Source organism: Semicossyphus pulcher, unplaced genomic scaffold, assembly GCF_022749685.1.
Source record: "Semicossyphus pulcher isolate SPU_LCO1_2020_fin unplaced genomic scaffold, fSemPul1.0.p SCAF_12, whole genome shotgun sequence".
In the NCBI taxonomy this organism is placed as follows: domain Eukaryota; kingdom Metazoa; phylum Chordata; class Actinopteri; order Labriformes; family Labridae; genus Semicossyphus; species Semicossyphus pulcher.
This window is the reverse complement of record NW_027211626.1, coordinates 8,633,962-8,654,496: the sequence shown is the minus strand read 5'-3', so window position 1 is coordinate 8,654,496 and position 20,535 is coordinate 8,633,962. Positions and strand designations below refer to the sequence as shown.

General features: G+C 39.3%; 2 protein-coding genes across 3 annotated transcripts; one reads left to right on the top strand and one right to left on the bottom strand.

Moving 5' to 3' along the window:
• Positions 1–7,628: 7,628 nt before the first annotated feature.
• hif1an (hypoxia inducible factor 1 subunit alpha inhibitor) lies at positions 7,629–15,217 on the top strand. Its single transcript, XM_069658421.1, has 8 exons — positions 7,629–8,010; positions 10,509–10,759; positions 11,315–11,463; positions 11,575–11,720; positions 11,971–12,077; positions 12,684–12,747; positions 12,848–12,958; positions 13,269–15,217. Exons 1-8 carry the CDS (start codon positions 7,831–7,833, stop codon positions 13,323–13,325), a joined length of 1,065 nt encoding a protein of 354 aa, XP_069514522.1. The 5' UTR covers positions 7,629–7,830; the 3' UTR covers positions 13,326–15,217.
• Positions 15,218–15,302: 85 nt separating this feature from the next.
• cuedc2 (CUE domain containing 2) lies at positions 15,303–19,825 on the bottom strand. Of its 2 annotated transcripts, none has more exons than XM_069658799.1 (9): positions 19,727–19,825; positions 18,786–18,871; positions 18,554–18,697; positions 18,390–18,451; positions 18,064–18,197; positions 17,770–17,937; positions 17,603–17,667; positions 17,454–17,514; positions 15,303–17,358 (listed from the first exon to the last, which is right to left on the bottom strand). In XM_069658799.1, the coding sequence occupies exons 2-9, from the start codon at positions 18,857–18,859 to the stop codon at positions 17,212–17,214; spliced, it is 855 nt and encodes a 284-aa protein (XP_069514900.1). In that variant the 5' UTR covers positions 18,860–18,871; positions 19,727–19,825; the 3' UTR covers positions 15,303–17,211. The 2 variants fall into 2 exon arrangements, with proteins under 2 accessions (XP_069514900.1, XP_069514901.1); XM_069658800.1 differs by lacking the exon at positions 19,727–19,825 and adding an exon at positions 19,167–19,197.
• Positions 19,826–20,535: the final 710 nt, after the last annotated feature.

The window sequence follows — 20,535 nt, the reverse complement described above, 5'->3', positions numbered from 1 at the left end:
AATGTCGCCACAGACACCCAGTCCATAATAATACTATATACAAAGGCTTTCATGAGTGGGCTATAGGCTCAATCACCATTGTGTTACCTCATTCGGCGATAGATAGCGACTTAACAGACATTTATTTACATGAAAATCTTCGAGATGATACCTTTAAAAACATAAAAACTTTTGATTAAACAGTTGATATGATGATTGAACACGAGCAAAATAAGCTTTTAAACATTGTCAAGACCCCTAGAAGTAATCTTTCTGTATTTGAACTCTCACTGCCACACTTCTTGAATCTATTCAGAGACATTTGGACTTTTTCGGGGACGGTCTGCCCTCCCATCATCCGCCCTCGCCCTGACCTCTGCTGCCCTCTTGATGTATTTAATTGTATAATAAATGAAGCACTTTGTACTGTACATTGTTAATTTATTTCACAGCAGTTCCTAGTTTTTTCATCGTTGTTAGTCGCCCTTCGTGGTTTGTTTTCTATTAAGATGTATTGGACGAATAATAAATCCTTAAATCTCACATATCATTCAATCATTCACCCTAAAGAAAGTGTTCATCCTTCTTTAATTCACTCTTTGTGGCGGTAATACCTGCCTGTTTGCGGTAAACACAACCTTTCTCTTCACATCGGGGTCGGGATGCTCTGGGCCAAACCAACAAGAATAGAAAACTTTCACGTGTACTCTTCGTTCCATCACGCCTTTCTCAATTTCGCCTCAACAAATACCTCCCGTTCTCTCCCTCATCATGGTAATCCTCAAAGAGCCCCCTCACTCCCAAGCGCTTGGAAGTTTCTTTACTGTTTAATACTAGTTTAATTAACTTTGTCCAGGCGGAGCAGGGCCGTGGGGGTGGAGGGCATGAGGCAAGTTGCCCCTAAAAAATCATCCCGCCTCTAATTTTGTATGCTAATCTCCTTTTTCACGCCGCACCTCCTTAGGAGTGGGGGAAAGAAATGTTGGGAAAACTTTGGGCTGCCTGTGCAAGGCTTCCTGCGGCTGTTTTATTTCTGGGCCCACCTATTTGGATCCTTTCACTCCTCTAGGGCCTTCCTTTGCTCGATTTAACAATGAATGCAGAGCTAATCAGCTCTCTCGGAAATGCACCACTGTCGAGGAAGGTAATCCCTTCTTCTCTGCTCTCAATGGGCCGTCGCCTTCTAAAGGACTTTGGGAAAAGGCTTTGCACAGATTCACACTGTTCTCTCAAAAGAAGTTAGTTCAAGTATTGTGCCCAAACAAGTGGGTTTTATAAACACATGCTTGCCAGGATACTCACCCCACCTGCGAGTAAGAGGTGCCAGGCCCAGGCAGGCTCGCACATGGCAGCCGAGGCCGAAACCCTTCAGACGAGATGGGACATGAAAGAGGAGATTAGAGGGCCCATTGAGAAGGGGGCGTTCATTTCTGCACCTTCCTCCTTTTACTCAATAAAGTGTCAAGGAAACACCTTGTTGACATCTTATTTACCGAATAATGATCATAATCAAAACTCCTCCCTCCTCTGATGACCCCTGTGGGCTGGCTGGATCGCTCAGCCTGGCATGTGCAAAAACCCTCCCAGCAACAAAAGACCCGGCATACCAAGCTTTAGCCCTGCGGCTCTGTGGAAGGCTGCACTATGCTATCACAGGAGAGGACAACTGAGGCACATCATGTTCAATCACAGGACTTTGGAGGCAAAGCATGATGGAAATTTAGCCATATTTTGCATTAAATTTACCAATGCCACTTGCCACATTGATCTTATTTTGGCGTCAATCATCCGTCATGTGCTGGCTCATTCCTGCCGGGAAAATCTCCCATGTTTACGTATTACACAAAGGAAAACATGTTGTCTCAGCTATAAGCTGATGTGTGGGAAAGCCGGGCAGAAAAACACGTTTGGCCGTTTTAAAGTTCAGCAGTTTGACACACCTGCGACATGCAGTCGAGTTCGGTCGTGCAGCAGTGGCGTTGAAAGAGTGGGAAAGACAAGAAGATAATAGTGTGGTTAACCTGAGTTAACCTGATATCAGGTGCTGGCCTGCAGTTTAGAGATGCAAAACAATGTCAGCTTCTAAAACACCGAGTAACACACACACACACAGCTTCACTGCACAAAATGACCACTGGAACACTTACCCTGCTGTGCCTTACTCTACTATTTTTCCCATCGGGGTCAGAACACCTGGGATTCATTGTATCATCAGTGATGCTTCCGACCGCAGAGATACTTGTTGGTTTTTGTTCAATGCTAGCTTAGCATCTCTGTGTTTTGTTAGCACTGTTTTGAGCTAGCCTGTGTAGCCTTTGTCATTTGAGAACTTCAACACTGATTTACTAAAACTAGTTGGAAGCTAGGAAGGAAGCTTGAAGGGTTTCTCTAAGGAGTTTTTTTTTTTAGTGGATGTGGGTGTTTTGTTTGTTTATTTTTTTATTTAATATTTATTTGTACAGGGACAAGTATGAAGCAAGTAAACCGACGCCACACACGACAGCATTTATAGCCGTGGCTAATTAGCAATGCCCGTCCCGAGATGGGCCTTTAAACGTACACAATAACAATTATTAAATAGAAAAATATGTTGGCCCCTTTTGCTCCCATTGTTGTATGTTTGGTTCACTTTTTTGTACCTTTTAATTCATGTCTTTTTGTTGTTTTTGTTTCGCATTGGTTGACCTGATCCAGCACCGACGGGATGCTTTGACTTATGTTGGGTTACTACATGAAAACAGCCCCTCTGTTTGGAGGTTTCTACATGGATAATCCAACGCTTGGTTGGTGCTATATTGACCCGAGAATGTGGCGCTGGTTTAGCTCAGTGGGTAGAGCAGGCACCCCGTATACAGACCTCGACGCAGCAGCAGCAGGTTGGACACCTGCTCTCAGCCCTTTGCTGCGTGTCATCCCCCACTCTCTTAACCCAATCATTTTTAGTTTGCAGGTTGAGATAAAAACCTGAATTACAGTCTTTCAACCATCTTTTTTCTCTAACAACTTCAAGGTGGGTAACGGAAATGCTCTGAACGCAACACACCTTGTAGCAGCGTGTGAACGAGCACACAACACTGATCGTGACTCAGACTACACGATTTCCCCCACCCAGAGAGTGACACGACCTCCGACCGAGGGGTCTGAACTTCCGTCTCTCGGGCCGGCCCTGCCACCTTCAATTTGACAAAACACATGAGTGCGAGGTGGCGGAGAGAGAGGCGACACCAGAGGAAGAGCGAGGATTTAAGTGGATGCTTTCTCACAGAGCTCCATTAATCAATTTCATCTTTGGCAGAGAGCAATAAAGATTATTGATCGACAGATCCAAATATTTTTGTTGCTATAAAAACTGAAAGCTTTACAAGACCATTGTTGGAGTTTTAGTAAGAGAGGAAAGGGAGTGTTTTTTGTTGAAACTTCTATGGGTGTCCAAATGATCACTCACTAATAATAGAAGCAAAAAGATGCACAAAGGGAGCAGATTTCTCTCAGGTAGTGAGTGATAATGCAATCAATGGAAAGATGGGAAAACGACTTATAATGCTTCAGAGAATCCTCCACTAATAGGATTTATGACTTAGTGGTTCTGGACCTACAACACCTAGAGGGGCGAGGGTCAGCGTGTATGTGAAAGAAAGCCAACACAGAAAAGTGGGATGTCCAGCACGCTGTTTTAAAGAGGTTCTCAACACTGCTGCAACAATATGTCTATTTTTTAGATGTTATTTTATTAGCATTAAACAGAGGTGGGAAATAAAAAGTCGTGTTTTCAGGTATCTGTACTTTACTTTGCATCTTTGCCTGCTGCCTTCCAAACATCAAGACAAAATTCAGTCTAAATGATGATGAAACAATAACACATGTTTAAAGATGATTCCTTTGTGTATCCATCAGTGCCTTTCACATGAAGAAAACAACGTGAAACTGGGCCGCGGAGAAGAGGCGTCTAATGAACGTGATGTCCGGGGGTTACAGAAACTGGTTACCAACATGGACGGAAATAAACCAGCCATCATCGCTGACGTCGTCGGAGCAGATTCAGAGCATCAAGACTCAAAGTTTAATCGAAAAGGCAACTGGATGTCAAGAGGTTCAACCAAGTCCAGGTGCTTTTTAGATTAAACTTTGAATTACCATGACCTGGATGCAGGCACGTGCACAGATAGGACCCAGGGGGGCTTGAGCCCCTGCCCTTGTGCCCCCAAAGAATAATAATATATATATTGGGGCTGTCAATGTTAGTGCGATAAGAACACGTTAACACACATTCCCTTTAACGCCACTATTTATTTTTACGCGTGATTAGCGCATGCACGTTCTATCATGATGACCCTCCGCCCGGCTCATAGTTTGAGAAATCAGGAAGCAATGCAGCTGTAATGTTGTGGATAACAAGCAGAAACAAACCTCCGTGAGCAGAAATTGATAAAAAAAGGGTCTTTTAAATGTCAGGTTCAGCCTCAAAGCCCTGCTCGATGGTTCTCTGGACAAGACAAAAGTTATTTGTATTTACTGTCGATGTGAACGGAGTTACCACCGGAGTACGTCGAGTCTTACATTATGCTTGCTGGCCAAGCACACAGCTGATGCAGAGAGCTCCAAGCTGTGAAAAATGTCTGATTGAACTTTGACTAAAATGATGTTATTTTTATCTCCTGCTGCAGACTCAGTGACTTATTACTTAGGAATGTTACTTCAGGTCAATATGCCGTCTGTTGTTGCTTGTTGGCCTTCAGTTTGCCATGTTATGCTTTCAGCAGATTGTTTGAGCATGCAGTACCTTTGAGGTAATTCTGTAGAATATACTGGACAATATTTGTCATTGTTTTGAAATGTTGCAATAATAATAAACATACATTTGCATAAAGGAAGCATATTTGTCCATTCCCATGTTGATAAGAGGATTAAAAACTTGAAAAATATCTCTTAAAGGTACATTTACGAAATGTGTGCTTAATGTGCGATTAAACGCGAGTTAACTATGGACAACCATGCGATTAATCACGGTTAAATATTTTAATCGATTGACAGCCCTAATATACAGACACACACACACATATATATATATATATTTTAATTCTATCTAGTATAAAGACGGAAATGTAAAGTAGTATCCAATTTCTGACAGTATTGGTCTAAACAACTGAGCACTGACGGACTGCATTACTTTCATGAAAACAGGTCAAATCTGTGGTTTCTTCGTGGAATAATGTGGTTCAGTAGAATATAAACAGTTCCCATGTTCTCAACGTAATGTGTGATTATGGATGGTGGCGGTGCGACAACATCAGGACGGCAATAAGTGCATGTTGGCGGGGCAAGCGCTAAGAGCCTCCACAGACAGAGCATTAAGGCCTTCCCTGTCCAACTGTGACAGGCACTGGAGCAAAGTCCTGCTGTTTTGTCACCTTCTCTATAAATATCAAAAACTGGATCACTGTGATTGGCTGTTGAACTCTAATGGAAACAGTAATGCGAGCTTGGATATAGGTTATTCTGCAACGTTACTGCATCACTTGTATATCACACATATATGTTTCTATTTTATATGTAGTTAGAATGATGCAAGTTTTATCGCCTCCCAAGTATGACTAAGGTCAAGTTAGCTTTGCCTTTACTTGTTCACTTTTACTACAATAAAGAAGTTTGATCAGGACTTTTACTTGTACCAGAGTCTCTGTATCTGTACTTCTACTTGAGATAAAAGGTGAGTACGTCTCAGTCTACAAGCTTTAAGAACAATCTAGATGTTTGCAGCAGTAATCAGGGGAGTGTTGCATTGCAACAGCACCTCCTCAAGAGAGAGAGGGAGAGAGACACTGCTTGTTTTGACAGCAGTCCCTGTGTTGGGGAGAAAATGGCAGTGGTGTCTGTGTTCGCTACTATCAGCAGGATTGAGATACAAGCTTCTTGAGACTCACCGGGGTGGTCAATCTCCCGGCTGAAAGAATGAGAGGAGAGGAGCATCAGAGGGATCAGCTCAGCTCAGCTCACTGATCTGCACAGGAAACACAGAGCATGGGAACACACCAGGGAGCCTGGCCGGGTCCCTGAGGTGGAAATCTGCTGATAAAGCCTGACTCGAGAGAAAACATACGACACGTATCAGGTTTTAGCACAAAACCAGGAAATGCTTTTGTACTTTTGAGCCTGTTTGTTAAAGGGTTAAAGCACATATTACCAATGATCAAAGTGATTGATAAGATGTGCTGCACCTAGTTCAATACCACTCTGACATTGATAAAACAGAGCCAGGCTCCATCAGGCGATCAGTCCACTGAGCAAGGTACAGTGTGCACTGCTGTCTGATGAGGGATGATCAGTGTGTGATCAGTACAGTGATGCTGAGGTAATGATAAGCACAGTTAAACATTGCCTCAGGGTTTGAAAAGTGTTTGTCTTTCATTCAAACTTCTTAGAGAGACAGTGAGAGAGGGGGGAGAGGTCTGATGAATGAGTATGTGTTTTACACTTAACCATGTGGCTTCATACAGTACAGAGCTTTGTTCGGACAAGCTTTGGTGGAAGAAGTATTCAGATTCGATAATGACTCAGATTTAGAGTAGCAATAGAACTAAAAATATGCTTTTAAAGGTACAAATCTTGATTTTTTCATAAATATCAGCAGATTTGACCTCATGTCAAATGTGAAAGTACTCATTTTTCATCCCCTATTGCTATACTGTGATATTTTCATAGCCTACTTATTAAAAACAAAAAATACATAAATATAAACATACTTTCGGATTGTTCAATCTAAGACATTTCTTCATATTTTATAAACTTTGACATTTTGTATTTAAAATCTTGATCTGAAAGGAAACATGCCATAGATGTAAAATAAAAGTAGCCAATATTTCATTAAAACGGTTTTGAATATAAACACATTTAAACATAGGCTGCTGTAAAAACAATGGTAGTCCGTGTAAAAGTGAAAAAAAGATCAATATTAATGGGCAAAAGTGCAGTAAGACTTAACATACCAGTTTACCTCAGAATTGTAGCGAAGTAACAGAAGTGAAAACATATGAAACACTCAAGAAAAGTGTGAGTAGGTTTAAGTAGGCTATAGCTCTCGAGTAAACAGACAACAATGTAATATTCGCTAGAACTGTAGCCTAGTTGCAATTTTAAAAAATTATTTCATGCTGATTTCCATAGTGCATCCGGTGTTAATATTTTTTAGTTTTCAAGAGACTAAATACCAATTTAAAAACACCCATTACGGCTTTTTCTTTAAATGATAACATGTATAAGTCTATTTCCTTCCTCTGGCTAGGCAGGCTTTCCTCTTGTTCTCTGGAGTTGTGGTGTAATTAAATATTTTAAAAATCTTTAATTGTAAAGTCAATCGACATTGGTTACTTTAATCTAAATTCCCAAATTAAATAAAACCATAATACTGTGACATTTAAATGTTTTTATTGCCTGCATGGCGATTAGTTTTTTGCAAGAAAAGCAAGTACAATTGCGCCCTCTTGTGGTAGAGTGTAGGTCATACAACCTGGCGCACTGGATGAGTAACTACTCATCCAGTGCGACAGTGTCGCTGTCTGAAATCTCGGGCCTTAAATTATCGGAGTGTTTCCTTGACTCGCTGCATCGTTTGTTTTGTGGCTGTCAACACGGTGTGTAAACACCTACACGGAACAGAGCCTGGGAGAGGTGCTGCTGGACGGCGCAAGTCTCCCTTAATTAATTTCATAACCGTGAATGGGAAACGGTGTATGATATTCCCGCCGCTGCCCCTGGAGCCTAGCAGGGTAGAGTCCGGAAGAAAGGCCAGCCTCTGGTTGTTTCACTGTGAGGAGGACGGAGGCAGGGGAGGCTAATCAGCGCTTCTTGACGACCATGGCAGCGGCGACCGTTGTAGAAGCTGACCCGGCGACGAGCGAAGGCGGTGCCGCTTTCACTGGCGTCCACAACCGGGGCTGGGATGAGTCTCAGCTCCGAAAATACTCCTTTCCAACCAAGCCCATTCCCAGACTGTCTCATACGGACCCCAGAGCAGAGGTGCTAATAAATAACGAGGTAAATAAGCCAAGTTAGCTTACTTTAACTTTTAACGCACCTCATTTGCACTGTATCTTTTCAGAGCAATAACAGAAAAGGCTAAGCGCCACCACAAACACTATTTAAATAAGAATTTGAGTCAAGATGCTTCTGGAAACTAAATTAGGTCATTTGTGTTCAATGTTTTTTGTACAGTGAGGTACTGAAGCTGAAAGTGAACTATGTGTGGTTTTGTTTAGGTTTATTTCTTAGCCTTGTCTCACTTTTCTTAGTCAAGTGGCTCTATTTGTAAAACTTTATTTTATCAATCATTTAAGTAATTCCCCCCAAAAGTCCCAATTCCAGTCTTCAGGATCTAACCGTATAATTATGCATTAGTGCATTAGACAATAAACCACCTCCTAAAGTATCAAGAGAAAGGCATTTTTACAATTGATAATCTAAAAATAAAAATAGGCTGCCTGACACACAGTGTGCTTTTTTTTATTTCTGGTTGGGATTCTGGTTCAGGGATGTCAGTTGTTAAAACATCAGTTGTTTTGCCTTTGACATTTGGTTGATGATATTTGACTGATGATAAAACAATATTTTCATTGATAGTTTGGTTAGGAAAATTCAGCTTATGGTGCTTAGGTGCATTTCCCAGAGGGCAGAACTGGTTATACAGACTCTGCATGACTTTCAATAATGAGCAGCGTTTATAGTTTGTGTTTTGATATGGTACATATTCACCCAATTGATGCTTATTGATTTAAGACTTTCCTGACAAAACAGATACATTAAGGAGTTTATTAAATCTGTCATATTTGGATACAGACCAAAAATGTGTTAACATAACAAATAACATTTATACGGAATTAATACTTTCTTCTCTATTAGTGTAGGCCTACACAGGAATAGATATGTCATTTTCAACACTTCTAAAATTGATCAGGTTCCCTTCTCCACTCAGCTTTTCATTATTCTATCCTCACAAACCTATGATTTTCAGCTCTTTCAGACTGATTTACAGGAAGAATAACAACAACAATCTTGCCAAACTAGCCCAAAAATGCAGACAAAGGGGTTTGTTTTAACTGAGTTTCATTATTTGCTCTTAGATTTTTAGCATTTTCAACTCTTGGATGCTAAAAGTCTGCTACTGAGAAGCCATAAGGCTGCTGTAAATAATTTTGTTTAGCGTTATGCAGAAAACATTACGATGGGAAACAAAGAGGTTATAGAAAAATAATAGTTTGTTGTATTGTGCACTGCAGTAGTCATGTGACAATATGAATATATCATGTTACTATTATCTTGGCCTAGTATAATTGCAAGGCAGGGTATTACCATGTAACATAAACTAATACCAATATGCACGTCAGCTCTAAAAACGGCATTAAAACATACTGGAATCCCTTTACCTCACAAGGTAAGGTGCTTTGATAAGTCATTTGAATGAAAATGGATGAATGAATGCAGAAATTAACATTACATTTGTGTTTTAAGCCATTGTAAGTTATGTATGTTATGTCTAACACTGGGAGTAACCGCCTCAAGTTTTCCTCATTCAAAGGTTTTAATGTTCTAGAACGCTACCAACGGCCAATCACATCCGCGCGCGTGCGACAGTGTTGTAGAACAATGTCGGTTTGTTAAAAAACGGCTTGTTCATATTGCTGTTAGATAAAGTTAACTGTTAAGATATCCCTATTGAACACACCCGTTAAACCAATTTCACTCGTTCACTTACGAAAACGACAAACGTAGCCGACTTTACTATGAACAGAAAAAGATACATTGCTAAACTGTCAGTACATCTCATGTTGTCGGTTGTTTCTGTTTCTGGAAGCTGCAAAGAGAAACAGTAAGAAACTTAACACACTTAAATAAGCCATCTGCGGCGGCTGCTCCGGACTGCAGGGACTCCCTCTGCTCCCCGGCGAAAGTGAAACCGAGAGCCAGTGCATGAGACACAGGCAACGGGAGCGCGCTCACCAGTGTACGTTCAGTTAGTCACGTAGCCCTCGGAGCTCAGTATGTTTACTGCCCTAATCTGTACTATACTGTTAGACAGAAATATAAAGCTGTTAGTTTCGGGAAGTTGTGGTTGAGAAATACGAATAAAAAGCAGATGATACACTTGCAGCTACTGTTGATGTGCGCCGTCTTTTATTTTAAAAGAATAAAATGACATTTAAATGAAATTTATTTTTGGCAGTTTCAGTTATATTTTCACTATTTCATGAACCGCATTAAAATGGATTTTAAAGTTAAACTGTTTTTTTGTGTGTAAAATGCAGTTGTATGCTACTATTTGAAATTAAGAAAAAAAATTAAATAATAATAAAATTAAAAATGGTATGGCCAACCAGTCAAAAAGCCCTTTTAGCAGTCTTACAGTGGTTATTTCTTAGTGCATTTGTCCCTTTAGAGATCCTGCTTGTTCTTATAAGTACATAGCCTCATTCACCTGAAATAAAGAAATGCATTTTTGTTTTATCACTGTAACTGAAATGTCCTTTATCTGTTTTCAGGAACCAGTGGTTTTGACAGACACAAACCTTGTGTATCCAGCTCTCAAATGGGACATTGCGTACCTCCAGGAGAACATTGGAAATGGAGACTTCTCTGTGTACACTGCAGAAAACCACAAATTCCTCTACTATGATGAGAAAAAAATGTCACTTTTTGAGAACTTTGTCCCCAAGTCACAACGAATGGAAATGAAATTCTCTGAATTTGTGGATAAAATGCATATGACAGAGGAAATGGGCGGAGAAGAGAGGTAAGATATATTTAAAGGGATATTTTAGTTGGAACTAGAATATAATTGAGCTATGTTTATATTAACTGAGCCTTGGCTGATGCTCTATCTAAACAAATTCCTCTATGTGAAGCTCAAACAGGCAGGTATCCCTTGTGTTAGGAACAAGATGTGACTGTGCTGCAGGTGTGCTTGACAGCTGAGGGTGTTTCCTCTCATGAAATGTAATGCAGCACAGGAAAGTGGAGCGAATGACTAAGCATTAACACAGGAGAATCAGAGGAGAAGCCTATTACTGTGACCTGACTTGGCCTTTGCAGCACACACAGATCACTTACCAAAGTGAACTTGCTCTGACTCACTGACGCACAGTTGCAGTTACCTATTTGCATTTACACTGTCCATTTCCTTCAACGCCATATTGATTGAATCCGCGAAAATAGAAGAACCTTTTTTGCAAGATTATGTCCTGCAGACGCATTTTCAGCACTTATGAAAAAGACTTGTTTTATTTCTCCGATTGTAGAACAAAGTGGCTAAAAGATTTTGCACGTGTCTTCCTTCATGCATATTAAGGGTTTATCTGCAACAGACCTTGAATGACACAGTAGGGAAGAAAATTGTTGTCGACTTCCTCGGTTTCAACTGGAACTGGATCAACAAGCAGCAAGCCAAGAGAAGCTGGGGACAGCTGACATCCAACCTGCTTCTCATAGGCATGGAGGGTAAGGGTTCTGACACAGTTTCTGCTGTATAAAGGAGCATTTTATGGCTCCTTGATTGCTGTTGTCAGCAGTGTTTTTTCTCAGATTACATTTTCTGTTAATATTCTTTAGGCAACGTGACGCCAGCACATTACGACGAGCAGCAGAACTTCTTTGCACAGATCAAAGGCCACAAGAGATGCATCCTCTTTCCTCCAGACCAGTTTGAGTGTCTTTATCCATACCCTGTGCACCACCCCTGTGACAGACAGAGCCAAGTAAGCTTATATATAACTTAATTATGTAAAAGCATATTTGTGATTTAGTTCAGTTATATATTTAACTGCTGTAGTGGAGGAAATGGTTAGTAAAGCATGAAGAAAAACCATTAAAAGATATCTGCATAATATACAAAATTATTATTATGATATTTTGTTATCACTTTAAATAACTACAAATGTTTGTAGGACTGTTATGCAATATATAGTCGTCCAATATGTTTTGTAAATCTATATTTTTCATTCACAGGTCGATTTTGATAACCCCGATTTTGAGAAGTTTCCCAATTTTAAAAATGTTGTTGGCTATGAGGCTGTTGTGGGCCCAGGAGATGTGCTCTACATCCCCATGTATTGGTAAGCAATACATCTGTAAGACATTACTCATGTCCAAAAGCTGGCTTCACCACTACATCAGCTTATTATCTCGCACATGTGTTCAATGACGTCTACATTTCAGTATGATATTTTTTTCATTTAACTGCTTAACATGTAAGAAAATAATTATTTAGCATGCCTTATTGGTGTTAGCAGAATAGGCAAGACGTTTATTCTGTCAAAAATAAATACTGTACGATGCAGCTGTAATGGTTAGTAGCAAAGCTCATGTTTGGGAGCAAGACAAGTTGACGGCAAGTGTACAACCCTGAACTCCTTGCACAAGCTTTAGTTCTTCTGTAAACTAAAACACTTTCACGAGTTGTCTCATGAATGTAAACATAACTGTGCAAGACATTTGTGTTACCATGTTATGTATTGTACTGCTTCTTTCTCTCACAGTAGAGTCTAAGGTTATTTATAATTTGTCCTGCAACCTTTTATGTCTAATTGCTTATACTGTGTGTAGCTTCTTTAACTATTTCTTACTTCTATGTATGATAAGGACATTAAAAAAGGAGTTTAGTGGTAAGAAGAACTGCAGAAATATATCAAACTCATTCATGTATTTGTTTGTTTTGTCAGGTGGCATCACATTGAATCACTGCTGAACGGGGGAGTGACGATCACTGTAAACTTCTGGTACAAAGTACGCACTGTTGAGTCTCTACAACATTACATCTGTGCTGACTTTGCAACTACATGTTTTTTTTTTTATAATCACTCACCTGTTTGACTCTTTTGTTCAGGGAGCCCCCACACCCAAGAGGATAGAGTACCCCCTCCGAGCTCATCAAAAGGTGGCCATCATGAGAAATATTGAGAAGATGCTGGGGGAAGCACTCGGGAACCCACATGAGGTAAAATACTTTTATATCCTCTTTACAATATAAACTCTCCCATCTTTGTACTGATTATATAAGTCACTTATAAATGTCACATTGCCCTTTTCTAGAACATCAAATCAGATCCACATTTAGGTCACCTGTTACATGTAGTCCCCGGGGCATGCTGGCCCTTCCAGCAACCCAATTACTGTGAATATTTATGGCTTACCTGATTTAGTACAAAGGAAAGATATATGCAGTCAGGGACTGTGAGTAAAACATGTGATAAGTCTGACAGTATACGTCTGAAATATCCTAACCAAGAATCCTTGTTGTTCTGTAGGTTGGACCTTTACTGAAAACGATGATCAACGGGCGATATGATCAGGATTTCAGTTAGAGGCCCCCCACCCTTCAAGCGTTTGGAACTGTATGTGTGTGAAAGTGAGACTCCTGCGTGTGTAATGCTCACTCTGACTTTGGAGCTAAGTAACGCTGCATGGCAAAAAGCGGCCATCTTGAAACCATTCTGCTTCAGTTATCGAGTGCCATGGTCATTGCAAATACGATCACAGAACAAACATCTGACTAAGTCATGGGAATGTACCCTACTTGAAGAAGTCCTTTTTTTAAGTCTTTGAGGAAGAGGCCTGATTTAGATAAAGTCTATATGAATATTTATGAAAATCCATGTTCATCCTGATGGGTTTTGTGTGCATTTGATCAGTTGGTCAGTAAAAGTTGTTTTGGGATTGGTACTTTTGGAACAACCTCAATATTTTGACCACTAATGGATGAGTTAAGGGGTAATGTGTATACAGTACACATCAGTAAAATACAGGACATTTCTTATATACACATGTTAACGGTTGTTGGTTGATAACTAAATCTGGAATGAGCATATTCTTCATCCAAATCACATACAGCTTTAAAACTGTCATTTCATACTATTAAAGATGACAGGTCTTGTTTTGACATATTTATCCATGTAATCCGAATTATCTCCACACCCACCTACTAGGTGTAAAGGAGTGATCAGCAAGAATTTTAATGTTGCAAAGAAGACAGCAAAGGCGGCGTAATAAAACACAGAAGTACAGTAATAAAAGCTGTGGTGATACCTGATCAAAAATGTGTGTGGGTGTGGAAGAGAGTCATATATTCAGATGAGGGAACATGTGACCGCTCGCAGCGAAGTTGTTTTAGATGAGTGATTGTTTTTGTTTTTCTATTTATGCTTTTGCTTGTTTGAATTATATTTCAAAGACTGTCTTGGATGTGCTTTTCCGGATACTTGCAGGAGCACTAAAAAAATACTTCATTTTTAGGTTCAAATTAAATGAAAATACTGCAAGTTACCATTTTTAGGGAAACTTATCAAAGTATTTACAGGTGATATTTTCTTGGGAGAATCTTGGTTAGAAAGTGGTTAAAGTGTTTTATATTTGATTAATGGATTGATATAGCAGGATTATCTGGGATGTAGTTTATGTATCAGCCATTGCAGTGCACCATCTAGTGGTCAAGTTTGCAGTTGCATGCTAAGCTTGATGTGTAATTTATATGCTCCATGCACTATACTGCTACAATACAAATATTCAATGTTGCATTAAATTGAGCAGATAGAATAAAAATTGTGCTGCAATTTGTAGGAAAGTCTAAAACTTGTACCTACTCCTATGATTACTGTACCTTTACAGATATGCACATATTTTTACTTCCACGCAGCCATATTCTGAAGACTGAAGTGTTTCAACTTTTAAGTGCTCTCGAGCTGTTGAAAAAAAATGTTCTTTCAACAAAACCGGAGGGTGATTTCATACGTTGTGCTGTATGTGCCAAACCAGAAGTTGGGCGTTCAGAAAGCTCTGTTCGCCTATACATTGGAATTATCAACACCTAGCTCTTAACGGTTTTGTTCTGTATGATAAAGGTTTAACATCTTAATTGCTCATAAAGTGTAGGCTTATTTCATATAACGGTAAAGTCTGTAAAAATAATTGATCTTATACGGTATAAGATTTATTTTTCATCTCTCTCTTCTATTGCTCAGTTTAACCTGTTTACTACTTATGTGCCTTTCATAACGAAGGCATGGCACTTACTGTTGCGAGTACTTGATTTTAAGTTTTATTTAATGGTCAACATGTTTTTTTGCTTTCAATCTGGCATTAAACAGCTTTAAAGTTTGGACTGACAAGGGTTCATAGAGATAGAGGCATGTTTGTTTTTGTTTGTTTTGAAATGACAGTATGTGCTCTCCTTGTTCCTCTGATTAAAGTTTGTTTGCAAAAAAAAGTGCCGTAATGTGTGATTTCTAACATACCGAGGTCATGAGTGAATACTCCAAAGAATACCATGTGAATGATCTACAAAAATTAGTGTTTATTTACTATAAATTGTGCGTCAGCGGTTTTTCAAAGCGCAGGGTTAAACTGAGTTTTGACTAAACAGCTTAAGTAAATCCGTTCAAGCTTTACAGTAACACCATCAGATACTAATTGCTGCTGATAATGACAAGTATCAGTAACAACACTATCATGTTACATCTACTTGAGGAAAAATATAATATACCACCAATCAAAAACAATTGCTTATAGTTGCTCCAAATGGATGCAGAGAAACACAAACGGTAACAGTAACTTAGTTATAAAAAAGAACCTGACCGACCCATTTATTCTAATATACAACTAACTAGAAGCAAATAAATGTCCAATCATAATCAAAATTCACAACCAACAATCACAAGCGAAGCAAAATCCACAGAACACAAATGAGATACACAGAGTCGTGATAATGAACCACTCCAGCAACATGTAAACAGACCCTGAAAGCACACGACAGGCCTCTTCACAATAAATACATGATTGGAGACTTTGCAAATCTAGACATCTATATCAAAAATAAAGACGATGCCTTTGGAATTAACTTTGAAATCTATACTAGTGCTCCAGCAGCATGTTACGCTTAACCTTTAGGGGGCAACTACAGTCCTCCGCTCATTATGCCAAAGTGCTGAAATAGTTTGTGAACCCCTTGAGAATTGAATTTGTTGTGCTACAAAATAAACAAATGAATCTATTCATAATTAAACAGTGTTTTCTATTACAGCTGAACATTTCAAATATATTTCATGTGTGAGAAAACATGTGCACCTCTTGATTTACGAGGGCCTAGCTGTGCCACAGACAAAGATTTAACTTCCTTTTAGGCTAAGGGCTTACAGGTCTCTGGTTGTATCTTATTGGTTGGTTTTATTTTACTTTTTATAATAATTTTTCAGTTATAATTTATGAAAGAAAACAAAAAACTTCCATGGTGCAAAACTTTGCATATTATAATAGGTGGTAAAAACAAAAACAAAATGAGCAGTATATTTACCTCTTATGAAAAAAACTAAAATGACGAAAACACATAGTACAATATAACCAACGTTATCTGTTTAGTTGGGATAAATTGGTAAATGCAGGCCAGATTCCCAGTCAACATTCAGTGCTGCACATACTATATTCTTGTTACTTTGTAAGTAACAATGCAGCTGTATTACCTTAAGTCCAGCAAACTGAACTTCTTTAGCACACTGAAGGTGTCCAACTAAAAGAGAAAATATCAAACACGTGGCTGAAAAAAACAGTTGAGACCTGCTAAATAAAAAACATTTTGTAGCACAACGAATCGTCCGAGACACAGGGCCTTATCAAACATGTCACAGCACTGTTTACCTTTATGATGTAAAAATAGATCTTTAAATAAAATTGGCATTGATGATTTGTACGTAAGAAAGCTGCTGAGATTTGTAATGTTGAGAAGAAACTCTACAGCACCACTAGAACATATTTACAGAAATCACAATTGATTCATCTCTTAAACTTGATGTCATACTGATGAATCTATAATGAAATAATACAAGTTGAAAAATAAAATAAGATTAGACATTAAAAATTATAATAATGTCAGTGCAACATCAGACCTGCTGAGATGGCAAAAAGTAGAGAGGCTAGTCTATTACACAATCCAGAACACAAGTCACAACATCCACACCAAAATATCACAAAAAAATCCAAAAGCTCTCCAGGAAAAGAAAGTAACTGAAACACTGTAATTTAACGTTTCAACAAAGGCATATAATGGTAAGAATCTTTAAAAATAAGCCACTGACTCACTAACAAATATCGTCCTTTACTCGGGAAAACGAATCCAACCAATGCAGACTAAATGAACATGATAAATCATACACAGTGTAAACAAAAGTGTCAGTAGCTGCTCTTACAGTTGAGTGCTGGTCATCAATGGAATCTGTACTTCCGTGCAGGCTTCAGGTTGACATACGTCTTCTTCATGTCCTCTGCCTCGTTTGTCTTCACAAGTTGATATCGCTCTCCTTTTGTGGTAACCACCTGGTTACTGTGGTAACGAACGAGCTTCTTTGGAGCCTGTAAAAAAAAACAACACACACACAAAGTTTTGTTGCAAGAAAACAGACTTAATAAAGCTTCATTAGGAATGTGGAGTAAAACCAGAGGCTTACATCTTTGGGGGCAACGGGCCGGTGTGTTTTTTTGTCATCCTCCCTGTCCACTAACATGTACCTGTGGAGGAGAAACATGATCATAAACACTGAAAACAAAGAAGGGAGGCCAATTCTGCTCTCAACAGGATAAAAGCAATCTTACTCACTTCTCTAGGATGCTTTCTTTAAGTTTCTGGTCCGGCTGAGAGGAAATACTCTTCCCATGGTTTACCTGAATCAACAGGATTCCATCAAATTAGACTGCTAACACACAAAACGATGGCAATAGTGGCATTAAACACAGTGGCAGTGTTTCTATGTGTAGCAGACTCACATTAAGAGGAGTGGGGCTGAGTTGGACATCGCCCTCTATGATGAGGCGCACAGCCTCCTCCATGTCTCCTTTAGCAATAGAGAGGGCGCTGCGAGCCTCGGACAGGCTACATTTAGGAAACATCTCCAGCAGGTGCTGCTCCTCAGCTTCCCACTCAGACACTGGAAGCTGGGAATTTACACACATTCATATAACCTCTAATTTCAATGGTTGATAAAAAGGACACACAATGAGCATAAGTGAAACCAGAGTTATCCAAAAATTCATCAGGAAAATGATAACTGAAAAGATCACCTTAGCAGTGGCGCCCTCTGTCTGATTTTGAAGGCACTGCGTTTCTCTCTCTGGTGAAGGATCAGTGGGCAGGGTGGAGATTTTCAGTGAAATCTCTTCTGTCCTTGCTTTAGGCACACCATTTTCTTCATCAGCTAAAATTGATACAAAGTAACATCAGCACAAGGTGGATCTAAAATGATTGCGTCATCCAATAAAGTAACCATTTGATAAATGGTTTGGAAAATATTTGAAAATGAGGAAACCATTTGAGAAGGGTTTAGATAGCTACAATACTAGAAGTAACATTTATATGATGTTAATTATAACTAATATAAAAACCCTACCTGAGGTCCGAGCAGTGGCAAGTTTTGAAGCCAGGTTGAACATCATTTCACAGACTTTGACACTGCACAATGGAGAAAAAAAAGCATGCTTAATAAAAAAGGAAGACAAAATTCTACGTTTTATAAATAAACATGATACAATGAGAAAAGAGACATAGATTTACCTGTCAATTTCGGCAAAGCCAGGTATGTAAGCTTCAAGCATCTCTCCAAAGACCTCCACATCAAAGTTCTCCTCAACACTCTGCTGAGAGCCAAGATCCTCCAGGACACCAGTGATGTAAGAGAGAAGAACATCATCCAATGTGCTGCAATGAAGGTAAAAAAAAAAGTTACCGTCACACTGACTGAACTACAATTTTAGTATGGATGCAAAAAATCTGGGGAATAGTTTACCTTAGATCTGCATCGGGAATGTAAGTCTGAATAAATTCGTGCAGCGCATTGTGGATGATTTTGTGGAGGTCCATTGCGTTCTCCTACTGTGCAGCAGAAAAAAATACTAAGTCAGAGTGCTTGAGTTGGAGAGCAGCAAATGCTCAAGACAGATATAATGAGCAGCAGACCTTACTGCTAACCTTAAATAACCACGCATAACAGTTGACACCCATGAACCAAATATGGCACACCATCAGCTCAGACGAACATAGAAATGTTACAAAAGCATTTCTTACGAAAGCTTGGTTGTGAAAGCTAGCTGGCGCTGCAGCATTTTATGCCGTAACGGTAGGACGCCAGTGGTGGTCAGTTTAGAACGCAACACCTGTGTGAACTCACCATTTAGACCTCTCGAATCATTTCAACAAAAATCCCCCAAAAAGTTAGTCAGGAGGAAACGATAACTAACATCAGGATCACCGAGGAAGCTACTTAACGTCTTCACTTAGCAAAGTAAGTTTATCTATGGCTAAGTAAGTAACTATTAAAAGTAATAATTTGCACCAAACTCGTGTACAGCAGTATAACAACTATGCCAGCATTGCAGCTACTCGGACACTATCTAAAGCTAGCTATCAGCTGGCTAATGGTTAATTACTAACGGTACAGCTACGCTTTTATTAGCTAAACCGTTGCAGGACAGCCGTGTTTTCTTACCCAACCTCATTCAGGAAATTGTCAAACGCCCTGTAATTTTTCTGAACAATATTTCTCCTAATTCATCAACAAGCTCAGTTAGTTTTTTTTTTCGTATCTTCGTAGAGATATAGCAGTAGGTTGTTAGCGAACCAGCGCTAGCTAACTGATGTTTTGTGAGCTAACAACTGCTAGCAAACGGTTAACGTTCACAAACAAACTGACCTTTATTGCGGAGCGTCTTTGAATAGAGTGCAACTTACTGTGAAAAATTACAGGGACATGAAGCTCAAAGTTTTCCCCAAATGTGTTAGGGGCAGGCTGGTCAGTGCAGTGGTTACAGGCTGTTCTGTCCGTGCTGGTTGTTAGCCTGCACGATTCAAAACATTAGCACGTGACGTCAGTTCCTCTGGTTGTAAACAGCCCAGTTAAATGCAGCTAATACTTCATGAAGAGCTGTAGGGGGATATGTAATGCTGTGTGGAACTATGGTTCTTACTCAAAGAGAAGGTGTTTTACGTTTATTTAAAAATTCAAAAGCAGCATTTTTTTTTATAATCTTCCTATTTTGACAGCAGATGTTTTCTATGTGCAAAGAGAAAAACACAAAACCAGTTTAAGTCTGCATTTTGACACTGAAGCATAAAACAACTTGTCAGTTAGCTGATTAATAGTCTCATCTATTGGCTGAACTTGCCTAATACCTGCATAATTCCCAAAGGACTACTCACAACAGAAACATAATCCTGAGGACCATTTTTGTAGGTTCTGATCAGCAACCATTTTGTTTATTGATAAGTCGATTACGTTTGCTTTTTCCTGCTCCACAAATGTGAGGGTTTTTATTAGTTGTTGTTATATATTTAAATGAAAACTGTTTTGGTTTTAAGGCTGTTGATCGGATAAAACAAGGCATTCAAAGATGTAACTTTGTCCTCTGGGCTGGGAAAGGACATTCCCAGAGGACATTTTAATTTGTCAACAAACTGTCATGAGTCATAACATTTTTAGCCACTTCGCACATCATGTCTGCGAGGCATTCATAAACTGGCATCTAAATCTAACAAATGTT